At 36.4% G+C, this 25,350-nt stretch overlaps 1 protein-coding gene across 6 annotated transcripts in view; it reads right to left on the reverse strand.

Annotated features, from left to right (window-relative positions):
- LOC131155072 (protein PHOSPHATE STARVATION RESPONSE 1) overlaps positions 1-18,997 on the reverse strand; it is a 34,836-nt gene extending 15,839 nt beyond the window's left edge. Inside the window, exons 1-4 of one of the 6 annotated variants that reach the window (XM_058107985.1) lie at positions 18,648-18,997; positions 13,656-13,755; positions 13,489-13,547; positions 13,315-13,360 (exon numbers count right to left, since the gene is read on the reverse strand). In XM_058107985.1, the coding sequence (XP_057963968.1) occupies positions 13,315-13,319 (5 nt within the window). In that variant the 5' untranslated portion in view covers positions 13,320-13,360; positions 13,489-13,547; positions 13,656-13,755; positions 18,648-18,997. Of the gene's footprint in view, positions 1-13,314; positions 13,361-13,488; positions 13,558-13,655; positions 13,756-18,647 lie in introns of all 6 variants that reach the window. The other 5 variants (XM_058107984.1, XM_058107989.1, XM_058107987.1 and 2 more) reach the window with 5 other exon arrangements.
- Positions 18,998-25,350: the final 6,353 nt, after the last annotated feature.

Below are 25,350 nucleotides of genomic sequence, written 5' to 3' on the forward strand. Positions count from 1 at the left end.
CCGTTAGTTGTGAGGTTCGTGGATGGAGACTCAACATGAGACTTGGATGACAAGAGGCCTACAATGGCGTATGTTATGGGAAGGCCTAATTTTTTAAAGTCCAGGGTACAGTCTCAGGTTGCACTAGTTACAACTGAATCAGAGTTCATAGCAATGGCTAAGGCTGCCAAGGTAGCATTGTGGTTTAAAGGATCGTTCAAGAAGCTAGGTGTTCAACTAGGTGGAGTTCCTGTTACCACGGACAAGTTCAAGCGTGGCTTGGACTTGGTTTACGTCTATAGGTGTTAGACGAAAAGCGGTCCAAATCTACTGGCCCAGATGGAGCAGCGGGGTTATGATTTCGGATTTCTCATAAGTGGTGAATATTCGCCAACGTGGAGATTGTTGGGGATGTGACTCATATTTTGAGTGGAACACATGCACTGAGGGAAAGCATCATGAAGTAAGGAACAAGAGAGAGGTTTGCAGGATGGCAAGTTTGAGGGCAAACCGTCGACAGTTTGGGTGTAATCATCGATGGTTTCAGGCAGTGCTGCAGGGTATTTTTCTCGGCTTCAAATTGTCGACAGTTTGGCCTAAACCGTCGATGGTTACACTCACAATGTCACAGATTTTCGAATCGGAGATCAATAGATTGGGAGTTTTTGGAGGAATTTCCTCTAGAGGATTGCTACAGAAGTGTTTTAGATATAGTAGAAGTCTTATGTACGCATAGGATGAGTATTTAATCATTATTATGTAACCCTAGTTGGGTAAGCTTGATGTAAGCTTCATTGTGATAGTGAAAAACAGCCGCTGCTCTCGTGGACGTAGGCAAATTTCCGAACCACGTAAATTCTTGTGTCTTTGATTGTTGCTTTTGTTTATTCTCATTGTTGAGTGATTGTTTGTAGTATAGTTCATCATTGAGTGCTTGTCTTGCTTGTTCCATTGATTGTTTAGGGAGTTTGTGTGAGGTATTTTGCTGCGCACACTCAGCATCAACAATTGGTATCAGAGCGCCGATTGTTGCAAACAACAAATGAGCCTTTTTTTCCCTCATAAACAAAGGAATATGGTTTATTCCCAAATTTCAAATGAAAATAGCATATTAAAAAAGTGCCCACTGCCCAGTCAAAATGGGCATCAACAAGGGTCTATATGACAAGCCTACTTGCCCTTCTAACACCACAACGCCAACCATATTATGCACCTACTAGCTCAACAAAATCAGAGGGAGAGTATCCTAAGTTCCATCAATATCATGCATCTCAACAAGCATCTCTTCCTATTGCATCTCTTGTCCACAAAGGTAAACCTATCGCCTGCTTGTGATTCAATACCTCTTCTTCTAGACCTTACATTATAGATTAGTTCAGCACAATGTGTCTGTGTTAGAGCAAGAGTTCCTTGAATATCACAATCTTAGCAAACATCTCTTCGATAGCATCTTTTGCCCGCAAAGGTAAACCATAAACCTATTGGTTGCTTGTCATTCACTACCTCTCTTCTAGACCTTGGATCATAGATTTTACTATCACTAATCAAGTATACTTAGTCTTTTTTATAAACTCCAATACTTTAACATGTTACCCCATGTTACCCATTCAAACGGCTCTACTACCACAGTTTGTTGGACAGGGAATGTGAGTCCTATTAATTACATTTCACTTAATTATGTTGTGTATATTCCTAAATTTGCCATTAACCTCATGTTTGTTATTAAATTGAAAAAATCCTTAAATTGTTCAATCACATTTTCCCCTAATTATGTTGTCTTCATACAAGGAGGATGATTGGCAAATGGCATGAAGCTAGGTGGCATTACAACTTTGACTCGCAATACAAATTCACTACCTGCATAGCAACAATCAGACTTTTATATTCATAGTTGCCCTAGTCCAGACAAGTTAAAGAAGTTGGTTCCTAGTTTTAAGTCCTATATCTACTCTAGAATGAGAGTCTCATCAATTAGGAAAGCATCATCATATCGCATTTGATTCCTAGGTCAATAAAGAAGAAATTAGTCCTTTCGTGTTAGTCCATTTAGATGTGTGGGTCCTAGTTGTATCCTCTTTAGATTGGGTTCTGATATTTTGCCACCTTTCCTGATGATCATTCAAGGATGAGCCGGCAATATTTGATGAAAGATCATTGTCTTTTGTTCTTATATTAAAACTCAGTTTAACATACCTAATCAAATTCTTTATTGTGGCAATGCTAAAGAGTACTTTAGTGCCCCTTTTATCATGCATACAACTACGTCAACAATGAGTCACCAATCCTTTTTTGCTCACACCCCATGACAAAAAAGGGTCCATGAACAAAAAATAGACATGGTTTCGAAGTCACTTGTACTCTATTATTCTAAATGAATGTGCCCAAAGCATTCAAGAGTGATGCAGCTTTTACTACATGCTCTCTTATTAGTCGAATGTCGTCATTCGTCCTCCTAGAGTAGATAAATTGGACCCATGCTCTCAAGTGTGTTTTCCTAGCATATTCTCATTTATAAAAAGGATAACGTTGTCATTTCCTTACCCTGAATAATCCCTTTGTTAACTTCTTTGAGTCTACTCCCAACTAAGAAAATTCTTGTCCATTACTTGCTCTTCCTTCTCCTCCTAATGTGGTATTTTGCTTCTTCCATCTGTTTGTCCTTTTGCAACTTCATCTTCATTGAGTCCTTGCTAACTCGATCGTCCTAACTTGAAGGTATATGCACAAAAGCACAACAAAGTAGGTCAGGCCTGTTCATTCTTGTGCTCTGCTTTCAGCTCCTCTATTGTCTACAAATCCTGTGTCTTATGTCATTATCTTCCCATTATTGTTTAGAAAAGTAATCAGATAAACACACATGTACCTAGCACTTCATATCTAACTTTGTGTCGTATGACTTAGCCAACTACCTATTACTATTTTGTTACCCCTTTGTCATCCATCTCTATTCCCAAGTCAGTAACTAAAGCTTTACCCAACTCTGGGCGGAGTTCTATCATCGACAAAAAAGGTGCGCACCTTACGGACCACTGTTGTTGGTTGCTGCTGGGTGTTTTTTGTGAGTTGTAACAGTCAAACCCAATGGTTCAGTTGCTCTCTCGAATGCTAGACCAGAGGCTACATTTGGTCGCATGGATTGGATTATTCGGACAGGTTCTGTTCTATGGCCAAAGTCACTTATGTTCATCTCTTTATCTCTTCTGCCGCTACGTTTCGTTGTCTTTGCACCAGTCAGATATAAAGAATGACTTTTCACATGGTGCTCATCAAGAAGAGTTCACATGAAGCAACCTCCTATGTTTGTAGCACACCTGCACACGGGGAATCAAGGTTGGTTTTCCGACAAATGTAGTCTTTGTATGGCAAAAAGCAGCCCCACAGAGCATTGTTCGGTCGCTCAATGCTATGGTGCTTGATTTTGGTCTTCCAAGATGTGCAGTAGATCACACCATATTATATTGTCATAATGCTCCAAGTGGGATACCTCCAATTGTTTATGTGGACAATATTGTCATGACAGGGGATTATACAACTTTTGAAGCAATTCTTTCAAACCAAATTACATTATAAGGATATAGGATCTTTTAAGTACTTGGGGATTGAGGTATCTAGATCACATATGGGGACTGTCCTATAACACAAAGAAAATATGTGCCTGATTTGTTGGATGCGACAGTGTTGTTGGGATCAAAGTCTGCCAATACACCCATGGGCCCTAAGAGCAAATTAATGCCAAATGAGGCTGAATTGTTAACTAATCCAAGACTAGAACAAAGGCTTGTTGGAAAACTGAATTATCTTATTGTTAGTCGGTCAATAACTCCTTTGCAAACAGTATTGGAAGTCACATTTATTCTCCCTTGCAACCATAAGTAAATTCTCTGACTCTCTTTGAACCAGTCATTAGGATGTTATTAATCATAACCTGAGTTATCTGAAGAATAGACCTTGAAGTGGTATCTCCTATTAAGATCATGGTCATACAAGCGTTCAAGGATATAGATGAAGATTGGGCTCATTCACACTTTGACAGAAGGTTCTCCGTTCTCTTATTGGACACTGTATTTGTTGGCGGCAACTTGGTGTCCAGGAAAAGTCCAAAGCAAATGGTAGTTGCAAGGTCAAAGGCAGATTCTGAGTATAGAGCACAGAATATACTAGCAGTTGACACAAGGCAAACTGTCCAACAACGTTTATTCTCCGTTCCAATCCCCCAAACTAATAAATAAGGGCCTATTATAGGCTTACAACCCTTGGAAGATAAGAAACTAATTTAAGAAACCTAAATCAACTAAAAATGCTTAGATGGATGAATGGGTGGTATAACCTTAAAATGATAGATTAAGAAATGAACATATTCGCGAAAAGTTAGGCATAGCTCTTGTAGAAGATAAGATAAGAGAGAGATGACTGGGATGGTTTGGGCACTTGCAACATAGGCCACATAGTGCGCCAAAGAGGAAGAGTGAGTTAGTTATTATGAGGGGCAGTAGAAGGGGTAGGGGTAAACCTAAAGTAACTTGGAATGAGATAATAAGGATTTATGATTGCATAAATTGACAGAACATGATTCATGCAGCTGACCCTATCCAGTGGGTCTTGAGGCTCCATTTTTTTTTGTTGTTGTTGTCATTTAAGTCAACTAACCCTATGTTTGGAAAGGTATTGTGTTTAGATTTTTATGGGATTTGGATAAGATGTAATCAAAATCCAAGATCTGAAATCCATGCTCCCAAATACAGCATAACAATTTTTTAAATAAAGTAAAATTACTAGAAAACCTAAACAAACTATAATATTAGTTCCTTGAATCAAGAATCCCCTAAAATATTGCTTCCTAAACCATAATATCCTGGAAATCTGGAATCTTGAAGAGATTACCCAAATAACCATAAACAAAACAAATGAAAATACAATAAAATTAGTAAAGTAAAAAAAAAAATCTTGCTTGTATGGTGCGTCATTCTCCCCTCAGTTAGCAAGAATTCGACCTCGAATTTTAAAAATACAAAGGATGGAGAATAAAATTTTAAAATAAGCTTACGAAACGTAAATTTGATGGATTCAAAATGACACAAGGGTGTATGATGGAAAAGCCCATGGAGGTGTAGCTGGCAAGTTTATTTGGAATGATTTCAACAGGTTCAGGATCAGGCCTCCCGATGCCGTGGTTTGTTAAACTCAAATGGTAGCTTCTTCAACTACCTCAATTGTTTGGGGCTCAAGCTCCCAATAATTCTACAATTTCAATAGTTGCTTCCTCAAATATCTCTTCTATATTGGCTGGAAAGGAAGGCTTGCCTTCTAATTCACAATAATTAGGATTGATGATCAATATAAGAAAACGAAGTGTAGAATCAAGCCTGCTTATCCTAGAATCAAGCATTTCCATGGCCAAGTTAAAGATCATGTCCTTTTTTTTCCCATTCTGCTGTTATCTTCTCTGGCTTATTCGTTCCATTTGGGCTGAAACAATTCGGTTCAGTCTGGTCTGACCAAACCACTTTGGTTCAGTCTGCTTAATTCATCCAGTTAAAGTGAATCTGTTTCGAAAAAATTGCTTCCTTGAACAAGATTAACCAAGGTACGGTTCTGACTACTTCACTTTGCACCAGGCCTATGCAGATCTGCAACGAGCAATGACACGGAAAGTGGTAGAAATTTCTGGGATCTTCCTTCAATTTTTCAAGCCTCTGCAGATTTGGCAGCAGTGCGCAACATCACAGCAATATTGAAGCAATTGACTGGCAGAACTTCTATAACATTGCAGTGGTTCACAATCAGTGAAGTGCTGTGAAGTCACTCGTGACAAGTGCTTGGAAACAGCATAGGGCTCAGTAGACAATGAAGACTCTGATGAGAACAAGCTCCATCACTTGCATTTGTTGCTTTGTTGTAATAATACAGGACTTGGACTCAACCTGGAGTTGGAAAGTAATTGAGAGAACCATGGGTTTGATTGAAGCTGTACGAACTTCACTCCAAGGTTCTGATTGGAGAACAAAAGGCTGCAGCAACGAGCACATGGACTTCAAATAATCTGGATCTGAAATAGAGGCAATGTTGGCTGAGGTTCTGACATCAGTCAAATTAGGGTTTTGCTGTGTTTATGTGCATGTGTGTGTGTGTGTGTATTTTTCCATCTCTTCTTTTAGTCCAGGAGATGTTTTTTCCCTGTTCTCTGCTGTTGTGAAAGGAACAGGCTGTAGTGCAAGGCAATTTAAATTAAAATTGTGAACCCTGCAAGCTTAACTGATACTCACAGAAAACCCTGTCAAGCACTCACAGCTTTGGGGTTTTGAGTTGAAATTGCAAACCCTGCCAAATAACACTGACAGCTGTGTCAAATTAGAGTCAGCTCTAATACCTCTTGATGCAGGAACAACTGTCAAACAACGTTATTTCTCATTCCAATCCCCTAAATTAATACATAGGGGCCTATTCATAGGCTTACAATGCTCAGACGATGAGAAAGTTAATTTTAAAAACCTAAATAAACTAAAACACTAGTTCCTTAAATAATAATGGCAAAAGATATTGCTTCCTAAATTATAATATCCTAGAATCTTGAAGATATGAACGAATAAAATATACCCTAAATAAAACAAACCAAAATACAATAAAATTAGGAAAGAAAAAACAATTCTTGCTTGTGTGCTGCAACATCTGTGAGTTGATTTGGCTCAAGAATATGCTCATAGAGCTTGGGTCGCAGCATTCACAGCCTATAGAGTTGATGGATAATAATTCAGCAGTTGTTCATATTACTACCAATCTGGTTCTCCATGAGAGTGTAAAACATATTGAGGTTGATTGCCATGTTGTGTGAGAAAATCTCGTAGAAAAGCTCATTGCAATGACTCATATGATGTCTGAATATCAATTGACCGATTTATTTACTAGGTGATATAGGATGGGAAGTGGGTATTTGGATAGGTATTTGGAGGCCAATTTCAAAGAATAGGATCAAGAATTGTTGGGTCCCAAACCCAAATGAGCTTAGTAAATTAATAATTTATTATGTGTGTGTAGTTTGCTTGTATTGCGATACATGTTTTTGTGGTTTGTTTGTAATATTTGTGTATTTAGGGGTTGGTTTGTAATTTCATGTATATTTAGGGGTATATGTGTAATTTCTGATATTATAGGCTTTCTTAAAAATAGTGTGTGAAAGCCATGTAAGAAGTGGTTATTGTTGAATTTGAATTGAGAACTGAATGTGTGTTCTTTCCTGCAATTGTATCCCCTTCCTCCTCTCTTCTTCCTTCTTCGGTTCTTCATGTTCTTCCCCTCCCCTTCTCTTCTCTATCTCCTCCAATTCCTCTCTTGGCCAATATCAGAGCAGGATCAATTCAGTTCCACATATTCCACAGCTGTAACTTCCTTCATTTCATCTCACTTCCATTTCTATCCAATTCTACCATCTATTCTCTCTCTCCACAATACCTATTTACACATCATTGCTGCAGCACTGCTCATTGGTCCCAAAAAAAAATACAACCACTGCCCTCAAATTTCGTACACCACTTTCCAAGTGTCATATCGCCACACCATCACTACTACTCAAAAACCTCTGAAAAGCCTCCCCCCGAATTTCTTCTCTGTCCGGCAATCCTTGTGGCTCCATGCGTGCTGGAGAAAGGTTCCCCAGCCATTGATCCTTTGAAATACCCAAGTTCCTGGGATTATTTCTGCACACCACCTCCACCACTGCAATTTGCACCTTCTGATGATTTGATCAACCTGCACTCCAAAGTTCATTGCTGAAAAGTCACTTCCGGCGCTACACACGTGCCCCACATGCTGGTGATGCATGTTTGGAAAATTCCCAGAAATTTCTGCAACTTCCAGAGTCAAAAGAAATTGTTTCCAACCATGAGATTACAGGTTTTGACCCTGATATTTTGATCTACAACATGATATTTTGATTTCGAGCATGATACTTTCTTTGCAAGCAAGTGCCTCACTGCAAGCATCAGCATCAGAAGAAGTTCGCTGATACATTAAAAGAATATACATGAAGAATAAGACATCTCCTTAACAAAATCTGAGACAAACCAGATAAAAATACAAAAAAGAGACGAGAAAGAAAAAAAAAAACAAAAAAAATTTTATCAAACCAAAAATATCACCAATTGTGCTGAATATCCAAAAAGCTCACCCCCCTTAAAATTCCCATAACCAGCAAACCAAAGAGATGCCATATAATGAATCTTCTCCCAAACCAGCAAAAAATTCAACTTCTTCCCTGAAAAAAATGCATGCATAATGTTCCTGCCACAGCCCCCAAATAACTGCAAAGAAAGCATATTTCCAAACCACTGCATTTTGTGATTATTTAACGGAATTAAACTAGAAGTTTTAGATTTCAATGGTGATTTTTCTCCCGATGAATTTCATGATTGGTTGGGTACTATTTCTTATAGTACAACATGAAAGAGGCTTAGGCTGAATCAAAATTGAAGGGAGCTGCTCGAATTTGGTGGATTAAACAACAGGAGACCTTTAGAAGGAGATTTTGGTGTGATTACGTGTGATGAGATGAAGCGAACCATGCACAAGCAACTTCTACCTTCCAACTACCAGTGTGTTCATCTGCAACTCTTTGATTTGAAGCAAAAAGAGAAGACCGCGACAGACTACCCAGTTGGTTCTATCATTTGGCTACTTATGCCAACATAGAATGAAAAGAGGATGTAACGGTAGCTTCACACAGGAAAGGGTTTAAGCCAGCTATTTCCTCCAAGTTTGCTGCATGTCGTCTCATTATAGTTGGGGATGCAGTATGGGTTGCCACTGAGATCGAGGAGGATATGAAGTGTATCCTCCTAGAGCAACTTCAACCCTTTAGTTTGAGAAGATACTAGTAGAGTTGTGTGAGAGAGGTCAGTTGAGCAATTGGGTAAAGGAATTCAGACTAATACCCCTTGGAGGAGGACCCCTGAAGGAACAACTTCTAAGGTCCAACCATCAATCAAGTGCTTCAAATGTCAAGGTTTTGGACATCAAGCCACACAATGTCCTGACCAAGTCGTGTCTGCCACAAAAAAAAAGATAAACAGAAGTCCTGAGTGATTTAGGTGATGATGACAATGTGAAGATCTATTTAGTACTCCAACCTATGCTCTCTTCCCACAAGGTTGGAGAAAGAGAATATTAGAGATGAACTAGCGTTTGTCAAACTCAAGTGATTTGTCATATGCAGCTTTATACTTTGGTTGTTGATAGTTGTTAAAGCTTGGTATACATTGTTCGCCCACAACCTAACAGCTAAAGTTTTTAGGTAAAGTGGTAATTTAACATGGTATCTGTTGAAGTTTGATATACATTGTTTCCTTCTCCTTCTCCCATTAGCCGCCCCATGAAAAAATTTGGTATTAAGTAGTAGTACTAGTTTAATAAAAAAAATTCCTTCTCCTTCTCCCATTAGCCGCCCCACGAAAAGATTTGGTATTAACAACAACAAGAATAACAATAACAATAATAATAATAATAATAATAATAATAATAATAATAATAATAATAATAGTAGTAGTAGAGTAGACATTAACCCATGCTTTACTTTGGAGATAGTATCCCATGATGGTTCAACTTGTGACACATTGAGAAGAAGAAGAAGAATAAGAATAAGAATAAGAATAAGAACAAGAATAATAATAATAATAATAATAATAATAATGCCCCACGAAAAAATTTGGTATTAACAACAAGAAGAAGAATAATAATAATAATAATAATAATAATAATAATAATACTACTAGTAGTAGTAGCAGTAGTCCCCACGAAAAGATTTGGTATTAAGTAGTAGTACTAGTTTAATAAAAAAAATTCCTTCTCCTCCTCCCATTAGCCGCCCCACGAAAAGATTTGGTATTAACAACAACAAGAATAATAATAATAATAATAATAATAATAATAATAATAATAATAATAATAATAATAATAATAGTAGTAGTAGTAGTAGTATAGACATTAACCCGTGTTTTACTTTGGAGACAATAACCCATGATGGTTCAACTTGTGACACATTGACGCACAAAAGCTCAAATGTTTTCATTTGAAATTTAAAGACTTCATGAGGAATTGGGTCAATGTTGCATAATGTTAGAACATAATGGGTTAAAATGACCAAATTGAAACATAGAGGACTCAATTGATATAACACCCAAATATTAAGGACTAAAAGTGTACTTTCCCCTAACCCTCCTCTTCTCAATACCCAATTTCTCTACTCTTAAATCTATATCAAATAGTATGATCATCCTTCACTTTGGCCCTCATTGAATTCCAATATCTCAGCAAGAGCTTCAATAATGTCCATCACATTTTCTTGCCATATTTAATTTTTCATGTCTTATTCCAAATATTGAATCCCTAGATAACCAACATGGATTAAACAAAAAAGGCATCTCTTTACAAGACTTCACGCATTAGAAATTAAAAGTTCATAATTAAAAAAAAAACATTGAGTTTCTAATTTTTCCACTAAGAACTTTGAAAATAGCTCAAGTAAGATTCCCCAAGGAAACAAAACTTTACAAGCCTAAATTACTCACACATTTTCATACTTCCCAGTCAAGTCGTTCAAAATCAATATTTTTGAATTGATATCCAGATGAAATTCACAAAGGAGATGACAAATCAAGATTGATCCCTAAGGGGTCATTTGGCATCATTGTCAAAAATTATGAAAACGAAAACCAGAAATGAAAACCAAAAACCAAAAACCAACTACCAGTTTGGTTAATATTTCTAAACTAAGACAAATTAAAATTTTGATTAAACAAATGTTCATTTTTGTCCTTGAATAAACTAATAGTTACAAGATATGATTAAAATAATAAAATTAAAAAGTAATATAAATTAAAGATACTATAATAAAAATAAAAAATATTATAATCATTTTACTAATTATTATATTTCAAAATTCACTTTACAAGACCAATTTTTTTGTATATGACAATTGAAATAGAGTAAAACTATTTTGTAAATGGATTTAATTGCTTTTTAATTTTTTTGAAATTTAATGGGCATTTTTATTTTAGTCATATTTTAAATTCATATGATCATTTTATTTTGATTTTATTTAAAAAGTATAAATAAAATGAATGAGTTAATCCAAAAAAGTTAATTTTAGATACTAAAACATTCTAGCAATAGGTTGCCAAAACAACTGAAAAACCATAAAATTTGGTTCTCAGTTTTTTCGCAGACTAGTGAAAACCGTAAACAGAGACAGAGAACTAACTTAAACAAACACGTTTTCATAATATTATTTTTCATTGTATAATGACTATAAAAAAAATAAAATAAAATAAAATAAAAACGATACCAAATAGGCCCTAAAAGTTTCCCAATGTTTTTTCTCCAGAGTCCTCATAGGTTACATTATTTTTTGCCCTAATACCAAGCAAATAAACCCTAAAATACCACAAAATCCCTGTATACCGTCCATTAAAAAAAAATCATACTAATAGAGCAAAAGAAAATATGAAACAAAGCCAAATTAACAAGCTACATACATTCTTCCTAATTCCAAGAAATCTATCTCCTCACGAGGATATTAATCCTACATGAATATGGGAGATCAACTGCTAAGACACAGTCCAAAGCAACAAAGTAAAGATCTTATGCCTTTAGAAGTACAGAGCTTTTGGTGCAAACTGTTGAATAATTGGGTAGAATGGAAGACCCAATCACAATGGTATGTCTCTCCCTCTATTTGTAATACATGTCAAAGTACATTCCAAAGACTATAATACCCTTACTAACTCTAACTTGTTAACAAAACATTCACACACTGACAATGCTAAATAAATAAGATAACCATCAACACTCCCCGTAAAGTTGGAGCATATATATCATACGCTCCTAGCTTGTTACAAATGAATTTAACACAAGGACTTCACATGAGTGGTGGTAAGGAGCTTCTACACAAGTTTCGCCCGAACATATGGCAATAAACTTCAATGTGTTTTATCTACTCATGGAATATCAGGTTGGAGGCAATATGAATAGCAACTTGATTATCACACTTCATCTCCATAGACTGAGAATGTGGAAAACTCAGTTCTTCCAACATGTACTTCAACCAAACAAGTTCACATGTAGCGTGAGCCATGGCCCTATACTCTAGCTCAGCACTTAACCTAACCACCACAGTTTGTTTCTCACTCCACCAAGAAACCAAATTTCCACCAACAAAGATACAATACACGGCTATGGATTTTTCGTCGAAAGGTGACCCGACCTAATCTACATCAATATATTCCTAAATATGAGTATGACTTCGATCCTAATATAAGAGACCTTTCCCAAGTGGTTGCTCCATATAGATCTCCTTCAAAAGATCGCCATGTAGGAAAGCATTCTTCACGTCCAGCTAGCATAGAGGCCAGTAATAGGTGGTGGCTAAAGAGATGAACTAACGTACTAAGGCAAGTTTGGCTACAAAGGAAAATGTGTCTAAATAGTCCAAGCCACACACTCGAGTAAATCCCTTAACAACAAGGTGGTCCTTCAATCAAGCCATAGAACCATCTAGATAGACCTTCATAGTATACACTCAACGACAACCAACCACAGACTTACCAAGAGGAAGACATACCAATTCCCAAGTATCATTATCTGTAGAGCATGTATCCCTTCTATCATTGCATTCCTCCGACCAGAATAGGACGACACTTCAAAACTAGACTTGAGAAGAGCAATAGAATACAAGGGACTAACAAGACAGTAGTAAGAGGGTGAAAAGAAATCATAAGAAACAAAATTAGAGATTGGATGTTGGGTACAAGTTCGTTTACTTTTTTGAATAGCAATAGGAGGATCAGCCACTTGAGTAAGAGGATCATCTAATGAGGGAACTAGAAGCATAGAAGTGGAAGCTAAAGGAGGCTCTCCTCCCTTGGGTCACCGTGTGTACATTTGTAGATGGGACGATCCAAGCAACACGAAGGACTCAAACTAGATGAAGATGTAGGAAGACTAGACGAAGAAAATTAGTTAGGATCGAAAAGGCTAAGCAGAGGAAGGGACTCATCAAGGTCAACAAAGCTCACGTGACATGAATCAAACCCCAAACATCGGAACAAACTAACATAAATGGGTTAATGGCTTCATTTTATTGACTTGGGAGGCAAAGGTAACACAATGTTGCTTTCCTAATTGACAAGACTCGCAGTCGATGTTAAACACGAAACTCAAAGTAGGAACTAGCTATTTTAGCTTGTCCAATCATGGATAACCAAGGCGATAATGGATTTGATGTGGTGTAGCAACAACATTATAGGCAATAGGAGAAGAAAGCAACTCAAAGCAGTAAAGTCCACCAACCTCATGTCTTGTGCCAATCATCTTCCTTGTCTTCAGAGTTCAAATCCTAATAAAGGACAAAATCAAGAAAAAAGGTTTTAGTGACTTTGTAATTTTATCAACAAAAATAAGATTAAAAAGGGATTTAGGAATGTAGAGAATAGAAGAAAGAGAGATGGAGGGAGTAGGATTTACTGTTCCTATTCCCTTAGTAGCTGTAGTGGACCCATTAGTAAGGGCAACTTGAGGTAGATCTGTAGAATACTTAAGAGAAGAAAAGAGGTTGGTGACACTTGTCATATGATCAGTAGCAGTAGAGATAATAACCCAAGGACTAGTGGGAGAGATATTGGATGACATACAGATGCTATGGCTACTTTTTGAGCAAAAGAGGCAATGTGATGAGATGCTTGTTGGGATGCCTAATACCGCAAGAACCTTGAATACTCCTCCTTAAGACAGCTATAGCACAATATTCAGTTAAACAAGTAACTAACAAGAGAGAGAGGCATTTTTTGGGATTTGGAAACTCAATCCTAACACACATACAACCTCGATAGAGCAGCAGATCAAAAATACGGCAGGCAACATTTTTTCAAATTCACCAACTTGATCCCAACATACACAACCTTCAACAACCAATGCAAACCACAAGTCCACAACATACAAATCAAAAACACCACAAATACCACTATTTCAGGCCCAATAAACTCAATAAACATTGACAAACAGCAACTAGAAGCATCAAACATCCATTCCTCATATGCTGTAAATGACTATTTCAAGTCCAATAAACTCAATAACATTGATAAACATCTGCTATAAGCATCAAACAACCATTCCTTGGATGTCGTAAATGAGCAACTAAAAAAGGAGAGATCTTCAGACCAAAAGCATCATGAAGAACTTCAATAATATGTTTATAGAGGGATTCAGCACTGCTGGAGGAATTCAGGCCAGAAACATGCCTGAAGTTGGCTTCATGCCCCGGCTCGTGGGGTTGGCTTTGGCAACCTTTGACCAGTGCATGAGGGCGCATGGGGAAGCTTCTGGAGATGGGATTTCAGTGGGAGGCAGATCGGCAAGGTTTGTGGATTAATATGGTGTTGTTTTTGCAAAATCTATAGTAGATTTTGTGTTCCTAAACTGGCAGGGTGGACCAGGAATTTTCCGGCAACTGCTCTTGCTTCCAGCAGCTGCTGGCTGTATTTTAGGGCTATAGCGTTGTTGCAAATTCTTCTACGATGGTAGACAGGCAACAGATTCAGGGCTTTAGGCTTGTGCTTTAATGGTGGCTATGACAATTAGGGTTTAGGTCTCAAAATCATGCTTTGATACGATGTTGAATAATTGGGTAAATTGAAAACCTAATTACAATGATAGGTCTCTCCCTCTTTTTATAATATATGTCAAAGTACAGACCAATGACCATAATACCTTTACTAACTCTCACTTGCTAACATAACACTCACACAGTAACAATGCTAAATGACTAAGATAACCGTCAACACCATCTATTTGAAAATTAGGGAAAATTAGGGGATACTGTGATTTTTAAAATTGCACAAGCATAATAATGAATGATACAACCTTAGAAGCTGGACACTACATTCCCAAGGATTATGACTGCTCTCATTTCTCCCCAACATTTTTGCAGTTGCCAGAGAACTTACAAATAGAGGTATTATTATTTCATTAAAGAACTAAAAACTGAACCAAAACCAAACTGATTTTACAATTAATTTGGCATTTTGGTTTGAAAATCCTTTTTGGTATAGGCGTCAACGGAACAGCAAATAGCAAAGCAAAAGATTTCTTTCCTTACTTCAGCCCACATTTATTTCCTTATATTTCAATTCATTATTTTGTACAGTTAGCACATATTTAGTTTACATGTATAGGGCTTGACAGATTATAGTTTACTTGTATAGGGCTAGAATCATGCTAGACCTTATTTACTTTCCATGTATAGCATACTTGTAAGTCTATGTATAATATACAGAACTCAAGGCCAATTTGATTCGGCCATTCACAAAATATTTGACATGGTATCAGAGCCAGCTGATTGCTAGGTTTTTTTTCCCTTTGATTTTTTTTGTCTTCTCAGTTCTTGGTTGTTGTGGTTTTTTTTCTCTTCTAGAATTTTTCTCTGTTCTTTCGGTACTTCTGTGGCTGCATGGTTGTCGGCAAAGCAGGTTTTTGGGTTGCCATTTCTTATGCTGTACAGCAAGTCAACCAGTTTCTTCAAACTCCTCGTCATCTTCATTTGGCTGCTATCCGTAGGATAATACGCTATGTTCAAGAGACTTCTTCATTCTTCCCTGCAGGCAATTCCACTCGCCTTGCTGCTTATAGCGATGATGATTAGGCTAGTTGTGCGGATACATATCACTTCATCACTGGTTGGTGTGTGTTCTTAGGTGATACATTGATCTCTTGGAAGAGCAAGAAGCAAGACAGAGTTTCTAAGTCATCGACGAAATCTAAATACCGGGCGATGTCTCTGGCTTGTTCTGAAATTATTTGGCTTCGAGGCTTGCTTGCTGAGCTAGATTTTTCTAAGACCGATCCTACACCTCTACATGTCGATAATACGAGCGTTATCCAAATCACAGTCAATCTTTCTATCATGAGTGCACAAAGCATATTGAAGTCGATTGTCACTCTACCCATGAAGCATTTGAAGCTCATGTTATCACTCTTCCACACATTTCCACTAAATTACAAATTGCGGATATCTTCACCAAGGCTCTCACTCGTCATCGACATTGCTTCTTAAGTAGCAAATTGATGCCTGTTGATCAACCCACATCAATTTGAGGGGGACTGTCAACGAAACAGCAAACAGCAAAGCAAAAGATTTCTTTCCTTACTTCAGCCCACATTTATTTCCTTATATTTCAATTCATTATTTCGTACAGTTAGCATATATTTAGTTTACATGTATAGGGCTTAAGAGATTATAGTTTACTTGTATAGGGCTTGATAGATTATAGTTTACTTGTATAGGGCTAGAATCATGCTAGTCCTTATTTACTTTCCACGTATAGCATTCTTGTAAAGTCTATATATAATATACAGAACTCAAGGCCAATTTGATTCAGCCATTCACAAAATATTTGACAATAGGGTTTTAATGGTTTCATTATTCACATGTGTTGAGAGTCTAACCGAAATATCAAAATATTGAAAAAGGAATTTATATTTTTTAGCCCACAATTATGTATATTACATACAAGAATATATGTGGCATTGTGTGCAATGTGTGTCCACCACAGTGGTTAGTTCTTGAAATACATTTGTGTCTGCACTCTGCATAGTTACTAGTTGTACTTCAAAACAGAGCCTGAAGATTTAGCCTGAGCTGGAGGGAATGCTTGCATAAATGAAGAAATAAAGATCTTCAATGGTATTGTAGCAACCATTATTGTCTGCTACATGCCATTATACCCTCACATTGATTGTGAACTGCTTAAAATAATTTTTCTACACTATATTGCCTTTTTTTTCCAAATTTGAAGCTTTAAAAAAAAAAACCTGATGATCAAATTTATAAACTGTATTCATCAGATTTGCTATCAAATGGTCAAGATGGAACTAAAAATTAAAACTAAATTATTAAGGGAAACAAACCCATGTTACATGGAACAGTAAAAACACATATTTTGGAAGGTCTTCCAATGATTCCCCAAGGAAGTACAACCATTTGATCTGAACTGCTCCGCCCTAATAACCAGTTGATCAAAATGTCTATGCATTTATGTGATCATGCTTTGAATTATGAAATATGATTGTGTTTCCATTGTCTATGTTTCATTATTTTTTAATTTCTTAGTTAGGTTACATACATACTCTATAAAATAATGAATGGTAACAATTTCAAAGTTGTTTCTCCTTTCTGAAATCAAATATATATATATATAACTCCACATGTTTACCATACGTTGCATGTAAACTAACTTAAAATAATCTTAAGATGTTAGTAGGTAACATTTTTGGAGTCAAAACATGTGAATCTGCAAGTCATAAAAATCTTCTACTGCAATAAACAAATTCACAATCGCTTGTTACATGTCTTGTAACATCTGAAAAAACCATTACAGCATGACCGTTTTACAAACAAACAGTGAGTGCTTTTTAAAAATATGGTCTCATTATACACAGCTACCAAATCCAATTAAGTTGGCGGGGGTGCAACTCTGTTCTTGGCCAGATTAAGAGTCAGGTAGGGTTCAGTTTGCTATCTTTTTATATCAAATCAATTTCATTTCTTGGGGCCCAATAAGAATCACATGTTGGTATATATGTTGCTCAAATTCTACAATAGTCAATAGACTGCATAATTCTCCATTCTTTTCAGCACCTTGACACAGATTCCATTGGGTGCTAAAATTAAACTTGGTTTTGTCTTGTTCTCTCTTGAATTCTTTTTTTGTCTACATAATAAATTGCGAAATATTGTGTGTGATGAAGTAGGACTTGCAACAAACTTAGTTCATAAGATGGCCTTTGGGCTTGAACCGATATTCAGAGAGAATAAAGAACTTGCTATCCTAGTTAGAGTGTTTCTTTTCATACTTCTTTCTGTCTTTTCTAGTTTTCTAGGTTGGACAACTTCTCCCTTGTTGTAGCATCATCTCCTTTTCTTCCTGTATAAATTTTTCTCCATTTTATTTAGAATGGAAAAAATATATTGAAGGTTACAAACTTTCTATATGTACGAGACACTAATGCAAATGTGTGTGCAAGATCATGCTAATATCAATTTATAGCCACACTGAACTCAAACTCAGGCTCAGGATCACAACCAAAGCTCCTGCCCGTTCCAAGTAACCTTAAAGATACCCAGCGCAGCTCCACCGTTCTACTCAACAAAGCCTTCCGCCAACTGCCAGTTTAATTTAGTTTTTTTAAATAAAAAAAAAAAAAAATGAGACAAAAAATTATTTAGCTAAGGGTCATTTTCTGGGTAAATCAGAAAACTAACCCCGAAAATATAAACCAAAAACTAACAACAAGCTCCATCAATTTATATACATAACATTTGCACACCAAGCTCGTCAAAAACTGAAATTCATAGTCCATATTTCTAACCATGTGAAAGCATTAACAACACAACCAAAACAAAACAAATCATCCTGACAATAAAGATAGAATTCAGTTTGTAACAAATTGAAACAAGAAAACACTGAAATTCAAGCGCACTCAATATGAGAAATCCAAGCTACACAGTAACAAAACAACATAACGTTACAAAAGGGAAAATAAATCTAAAACTATGGAATTTTCGATTATATCCCAAAAAGGGGAGCAAGTTAAACAGAATAAGGAGATAGGCACGTCCAAATTCAAACCTAAAACTTCATAGAAAGCTCAAATCTCGAACCCTAGAAAGCTTGAAATCGAATCGATAAATTATCGAGCGAAAATATTGGAGGGGCAACGCGAGGGGCGCACTTAATTCCCGTCACCGGCGAACCACAGAAGTGAGCGGTGACGCGTGCGCCTTTCTTTGTCTTGGCTCTTTCGGGCCTCCAACAGTGCGAGCTGGATTTCAAGTTGCCGTCTCATTTCCACGCGCTCACATCCGTGGACTGCTTGAGTGGGACGCATTAGGGGGTTAGGATTGGTGGGTCGGAGGCACTGGCGGGTTGCGCGTCGGCTCGTATTTCTCATATCATTGGAGATGCTATGGTGTCCTCTAGATGCTAGGGCGGCTGAACGAACCAACCCACGCTGGACGTCTCCCAATTTTGTTCTACACTTCTAAAAATTTCTCTAATTATAATTATTTTTATACATATAATCTTTATTAAATAAATTTTAATATTATTTTATACTGCACCTCACTAAAATCTTGAATTTAATACATTTCCAAAACTGCATTATCATAAAATCTTGAATTTAATATATTTTCATATGGAGTGAAAATATTGAAGGGGTATCAGCAGTTGTAACAAACCCAACTAAATCCCCAACAGATTATTCCCTTTTGGTTTATTTGTAACCTCTTTTGTAACCATTTTTTTTATTCTTTTGATTCCCTCTGTAATTGTATATAAAGGCCTTTGCATTATGAATAAAATATGCCAGATAGCACAGCCACTATTTATTGGCTTCTTACATGGTATCACAGCAATCGAAATCCATGGAGCTATCATCTTCTTCTTCTATTCCTCCATCTTCCTCAGCTTCTTCTCTTTCTCACATTATCACAACCAAACTCACCACAGAAAACATCTTATACACTCATTGAGCTTCATGTTTTATTATTTGAGTATATACTAGAATTTCTATTGTACTCACTAGTTTGGTTAGAAGCATTTTGAGTTTTATAGAAATTGTATTCATTATTTTGTATTTACGGTTCGGGTTGTGAAATGGGGTTGAGGAGGAAGTTATGCCTCTTGTAAGCAGTGGATTGTAAGAGAAGCTCTGTCCCAGTTAAAAGAGCAGATTTTTGGTGGAATCCTTGAGTAGGTTGCTCAAGGTGAAGACATAGGTTGGGGTAAGTCGAACCTCATAAAAATCGAGTTTGTGTCTCTCTTCCCTTAACTCTTTTTTAATTTCTGCTAGCATTTAAATTATCTACTTATTGTGTATGTATTGAACATTTGGTACGTTTGTGAGTAATTGGGTAAAATTGTATGTTTAATAAAGACACACATTAAATTGATTAATTGTGAAATATTAAGTTAGTGGTTAAGTAGTTTACAAGTTTGTAATTGATAGTTTTCAAAATTAGAACTTGAAGGGCTTAATTTTAAAAATACCCAATTCACCCCCCTCTTGGGATAACACCGGAATTTACAAATTTAAGCACAAAATATTTGAGAGAGTATTTAGGCTAATCTTGCTGCTAATTGTGCTAATAAAAAGGGTATACATAGAGTTTTTAAAAAAAATGACCGTTTGGGGACACGAAGGGCATTTTAAATTTGTTTATTTAAAATTAAAGATGTTTTTAGTGCTGAAAAATTGGGCAACTTGATAGGATCGGTTGACTAACGACTTCGTTGGTTGGCTGACCTAAGCTAAAAATTCAAATTTCTTAGGGGCTCAATCGCAAATTGTCGGTCAGCTATACACAAGAGCTAGTCGGTTGAATGAACAGTGTCGGTCGACTGAAGCCATTTTGTTCTAAAAATGTTGGTCGGCTGAGGTATGCAGATGTGCCAAGTTCTAAGGTTGGTCGACTATGGAAAATTAATTGAAAAAATGGTCGGTCGATTGAGCATTGTCACACTTTGACCTTTGGCCTAAAGCATGTCAATCAACTAAGCTAGTTTAAACTAGTAAGGGTCGGTCGACTGAGGTCTTTGAACACTTGAGTTTTTGCCTTAATTCTGACCTTAAAGTTATTCCAAAACCCTTATATGATTTTAGCTTTTATGAAAATGATTTTTCATTAAAGTTTAGGTCCCACTAAGGTCTGTCTACAGTCATTCTGAGCATTTAAACATATCATATAGAGCATGCATTATTATAGACCAAAAAACCTAAATGTATTACAAATTAAAATACATGTCTTCTCTTCTTTGCTCTTTGATCATCCAATGGAATACGCTAGGAGTATAATCTTTAAGTTTTTCATTGGCTTCCATGTTTAGTCCCCTTATGTGTGTGTTGAAATATAAACATGTTCACATACTGAATACACACATAAGATACTTGTGTTTTGTCAGAATCAAAAAGGGATCAGACTCAAAAAGTCAACATTCTTGGTGAGAGATTAGGGCACGTCCAAGTGAAGGCAAGGTGAGAATTTTGTGAAGATAAAAGAGTTCAAAAAAATGTTTTTATTTGAAAGAAATAAAGAAATTCTTATTCATTCAAGTTTGAAAAGGGGTTTTGAGGATGATCTACACAAAAAGTGGTTCTTACTTGATATATAAAGTGAAAGAAATATCCCATTTTAGTGTTTATCCCTTCCTTTAATTCAATTTCATTCGTTTCTGTAAGTATGACATACATGTTCCTTAGAAGCATATTTTAGGTTTTCCATGTGATCTACTTTGTTTTTTTTTTTTTTTTCCATGTTTCCATAATGCAAACCATGTCATTTTGTAGTGTCAATGTTTGTCTTTAATATGTATGCAAATATGTGTGAGAGAAGTGCCAAAATTGGCATGAAAATACAAAATTTCAGTGCAAGTTGTCAATTGTCCTGCACATTTTTGAAAATGAAGTCATTGGGCTATCGGGTGGTTGACTGTCCCTCTGAATTTTTTGGTGGGCCATTGACCTCCAAATCATAAGAGGTGCAATCTGAATTTTCCTTAGGATTTGTCCTTGTTTTGAGTTTCCACACTCGCCTAATTGTAGTTGGTTGATTCACACACTAATATTGCAATCATTTTCATGGATTTTTCATAAAAAAAACCAAGTTCTCATGAAAATCAAACACACTCATCCATGTTTTTCAAAGTTTTCTCAAGTTTTTTTCTTTAAAACCTTGGAATTATAAACCCATGTTGTGGCTTTTCGGTGTTCTTCAAGTTCCAAACCGAGACTTCAAGTCGGGTTTGTTGTTCTCCCTAAAAAAATCTATAATTTTCCAAATGGTTTTATAATTTTCCTCTAAATTGAACCAAAAATGTCTTTTAGAAAATTTAAATTTTTAATGAACCATTCATGGTGTGGTTGTTTAATGGATTAAGAAGCCTATTTTCTAAAAGATAATTCAAGGGATTTCAAGTTAGGTTTTATGCCTTTTTTCCTCCCTAATAAACCAAATCATGCATATTCAAATATTTTCATAAAAATAACTCAAAAATATTTTAAAACTTTGATTAAATTATTTTTTTGTGAACTACAAATGGATTGATTCCACTTTTGAGGATATATATAAGCAATCTACTTAGTAGATTCAACCATACCAAACTAAAAAACTCAAATTTTTCTTTCATTTCTTATTTATTTGCATTCTTGTATATGTCTTATATGTTTCGTTTTGATAAAGCATTAGAGTAGTAGGAATTTTGGGGTTATTTCCTCTACATAAGTCCTACGAAACCTTTTCAAAAGGGAAATGATGGGGTAATCTTCTGAAATAAACAATGCAAGGAAGTATAGGGCAGTCAAACATCTGGTTTTCAAAAAGTGTACCTCATGTTCTTTTCCAAAAACTTAAGCGTTTATTTTTAGAAATTATTTCAAAATGGGATGTACATACACGGACAATATAAGCATGACAATCGTTCAATTGAATGGGTGTTTTAGGGTGCTAAAATTTTGAATTCCAACCAAATAGAATTTAAAATGTTGCCTTCCCTATTCACAATTGTACTCCTAAACCTAATATGTTTAAAAGGTTTTCCTTTATTTTGGCTTTTCAAAAATTAAAATAAAGTGGTGACTCCATTTTTTTAAAGTAAAAAGGACAAATTATAGAACAATAATTTGGTAGTTTACACTTGTTTGATTTTAAAATAGTCACTAAATGTTGGGAACGTTAATGAATTCTCAAAACCCGATATAGTTTTTTATTTTTGAATCTTGTTTTTCTTGTATTTTAAACATTGGTTAGCACACCCCTTGAAAGCTTCGCCCACAGATGAAGGGACTAATATTTATTGGCATTTTTCTTAAATGATAAAGTGAGCTCATGGTTTATGCATGATTTCTTCTTCTCATCACATATTCCATCTCATATCTATCTTCATCCATGGCCATGATTTCATTATAAAATCTCACATATAGTGTGAAAATGACATTGGTTGCAAATTTAATACCCTGCTTAGAGGGAATAGAGGCAGTAAATGAATCAAGCAAGGAAGATGAAGAAGAAGACCCTAAGGGTCTTTTTTCCAAATAAATATGAACTACACAGTTATGAGAATTTCCATGATGAACTGACATTGAACATGTCATTTGGACTGCAAGGCAACATTTCAAGATCTTTCAAGAATCCTAAGGGCCTTCACATTTCAATATATTGAGAAAGCTTGTGAATACCATGTTAAGGCTATGTCTAAGTCATGGGTTGCCATCATTTAGCCAACCTATAATTCCATTTTCCCTAAATTACATATATTTATATTTCCCTTTTCACTTTCTAACTCATTGACCCTTTTACGAGCCTTTGCTTCATTCACCCATATCCACATAATAACCTTGTATAAACCCCTGATATCTTATTTTCCTAAGGAAAATATGGAAATTAAAAGGAAGAGAGGCTATCATGCTAATACCCTTTCAAATATAAAACATCCCTCGCCGCCCCATTTTGAGCCTACAGTTTATTTTTTTAATCTTAATTAGAAATCAATCTCTCACTGAGGCTAATAATAGATGGTTCACCCCCTTTTATTGAGGTAATTTTGTTTTTTAAAAATAAAAAGAAAAGGACGAAAGAAGAAAATAAAATCAAGAAGGAAAATAAAAGGGACAAAAAAATGAAATAAAAACAGTAAAAAAGGGAAAGGAGATCTGTCACGCCCCGAACTCGGAAATGGGACCACGAGGGTGAAAATTTAATCTAACATGTTCCTGTATCATACAAATCATCACAGATACAGTACAAATGATGAAAGTTCGACCCCGTGGGGTTCCCAGGAACCCAAAACACATTTAATCATAATCATATACGCAGCGAAAAAAGTCATTCTATATCAACATATGCAGTACCATACTAGAGTTTATACAAGAGCAGAACATGGCTCTAGCAAAACGTACAAACTGGGTGCCCAAATACAACTCAAAATGGCAACCCAACAAAACTACAGTCCTAGCACTTACCCAAGCGCTAACACAGTACACCGGCCACTACGCTCCCTACACCAGGACGCTAGTTCCGGTTACCCGAAAGACCTGTAAAAATATACGTACAGTAGGGGTGAGACACCTCTTAATAAGGAAGAACACAGGTTATATCGGTGTGTGGCATTTGAGTGTTATCATGACACAACATACAAGCAGTTGAATGCAATTCAGTACTCATACACACAATGCATACATGCATGCACACGGCGGTCATTTATACGCAGCCCCATACAATACACGCACATGATTAGTAACCCGGTGTCGTCACACCCATCGGCCCGAAGTCGGTCCGACATTTCGGCGTTGGCCCTTAGCCAACCTGCGAAGCATGGCGCCACCGACACATGACTAATCCTCGACTCTTATGGCATCGTACCGGCGCTAATTGGTGGATCCACACCCTTCGACTTGATCTGCCGGAATAGGCTCATGCCTTCAGATATACAGCCGGTCACTCTTGCCTACGTGGCAGGCGATAAACACATGCCCTCAGATATAGAGCCGGACACTCTCACTACCTGGAATCATTTTGGAATCGCAATCCTATCAGCAATTCCGGAACCGCGTTCCTATCAGCAATTCCGAATATCACACACACATGCATGCTTATATAACCAAACAAACCACACTCATTTGGTAATCTAAATCATAGTTTTCCAAACAAATATAGTTTAAACAAAGTCAAGGCACGACCATCCCAATATCATAGTATAAATCACACATATACTCGGTTTTCAACAAAACCTGGGATTCAGCCCGTCAGTCCCTTTTTCCCAAAACTGTAATAATGAAAAACCCATAGTTTTCCCCGTTAGATTCCCCCAAATGAGTAACCAAAACACACACAGGACCGTGGACCACAGTTCCACCAAGTCCGATTTCAAAAATAACCAATATAACATAGTTTCTTCTTACCTTAACGTCGTAAGCAAATCCCAAACTCCGAAGTCCCTAAACAACAAACCGAGTTTCAAAACCTACAAATAACAGTACAAAATATACTCATAAGACTGATACCTACAAAACTACGGAATCAAAATTAAAAACCGAACCTTACCTCGATTTTATGCCGAAACCCAAAAATCTCCGAAACGAGATTCCGATCCGTAGAAGTTGTAGAGAATCCTTCCACGATCCTCGTGGTAGCTTCCATTTTCCAATTCCGTCAACGATCGGCGAAGAATTCTAGAGAGAAGGAGAGAGTAGAGAGAGTTTAAAGAGAGAGAGAGATAGGATTGAGTTTACTTAATGAAGAAGTAATAGAAATTTCCTTTTATAGCCCTTGACCCAAAA

The sequence above is a fragment of the Malania oleifera genome, chromosome 5 (genome assembly GCF_029873635.1).
Source record: "Malania oleifera isolate guangnan ecotype guangnan chromosome 5, ASM2987363v1, whole genome shotgun sequence".
NCBI lineage: Eukaryota > Viridiplantae > Streptophyta > Magnoliopsida > Santalales > Ximeniaceae > Malania > Malania oleifera.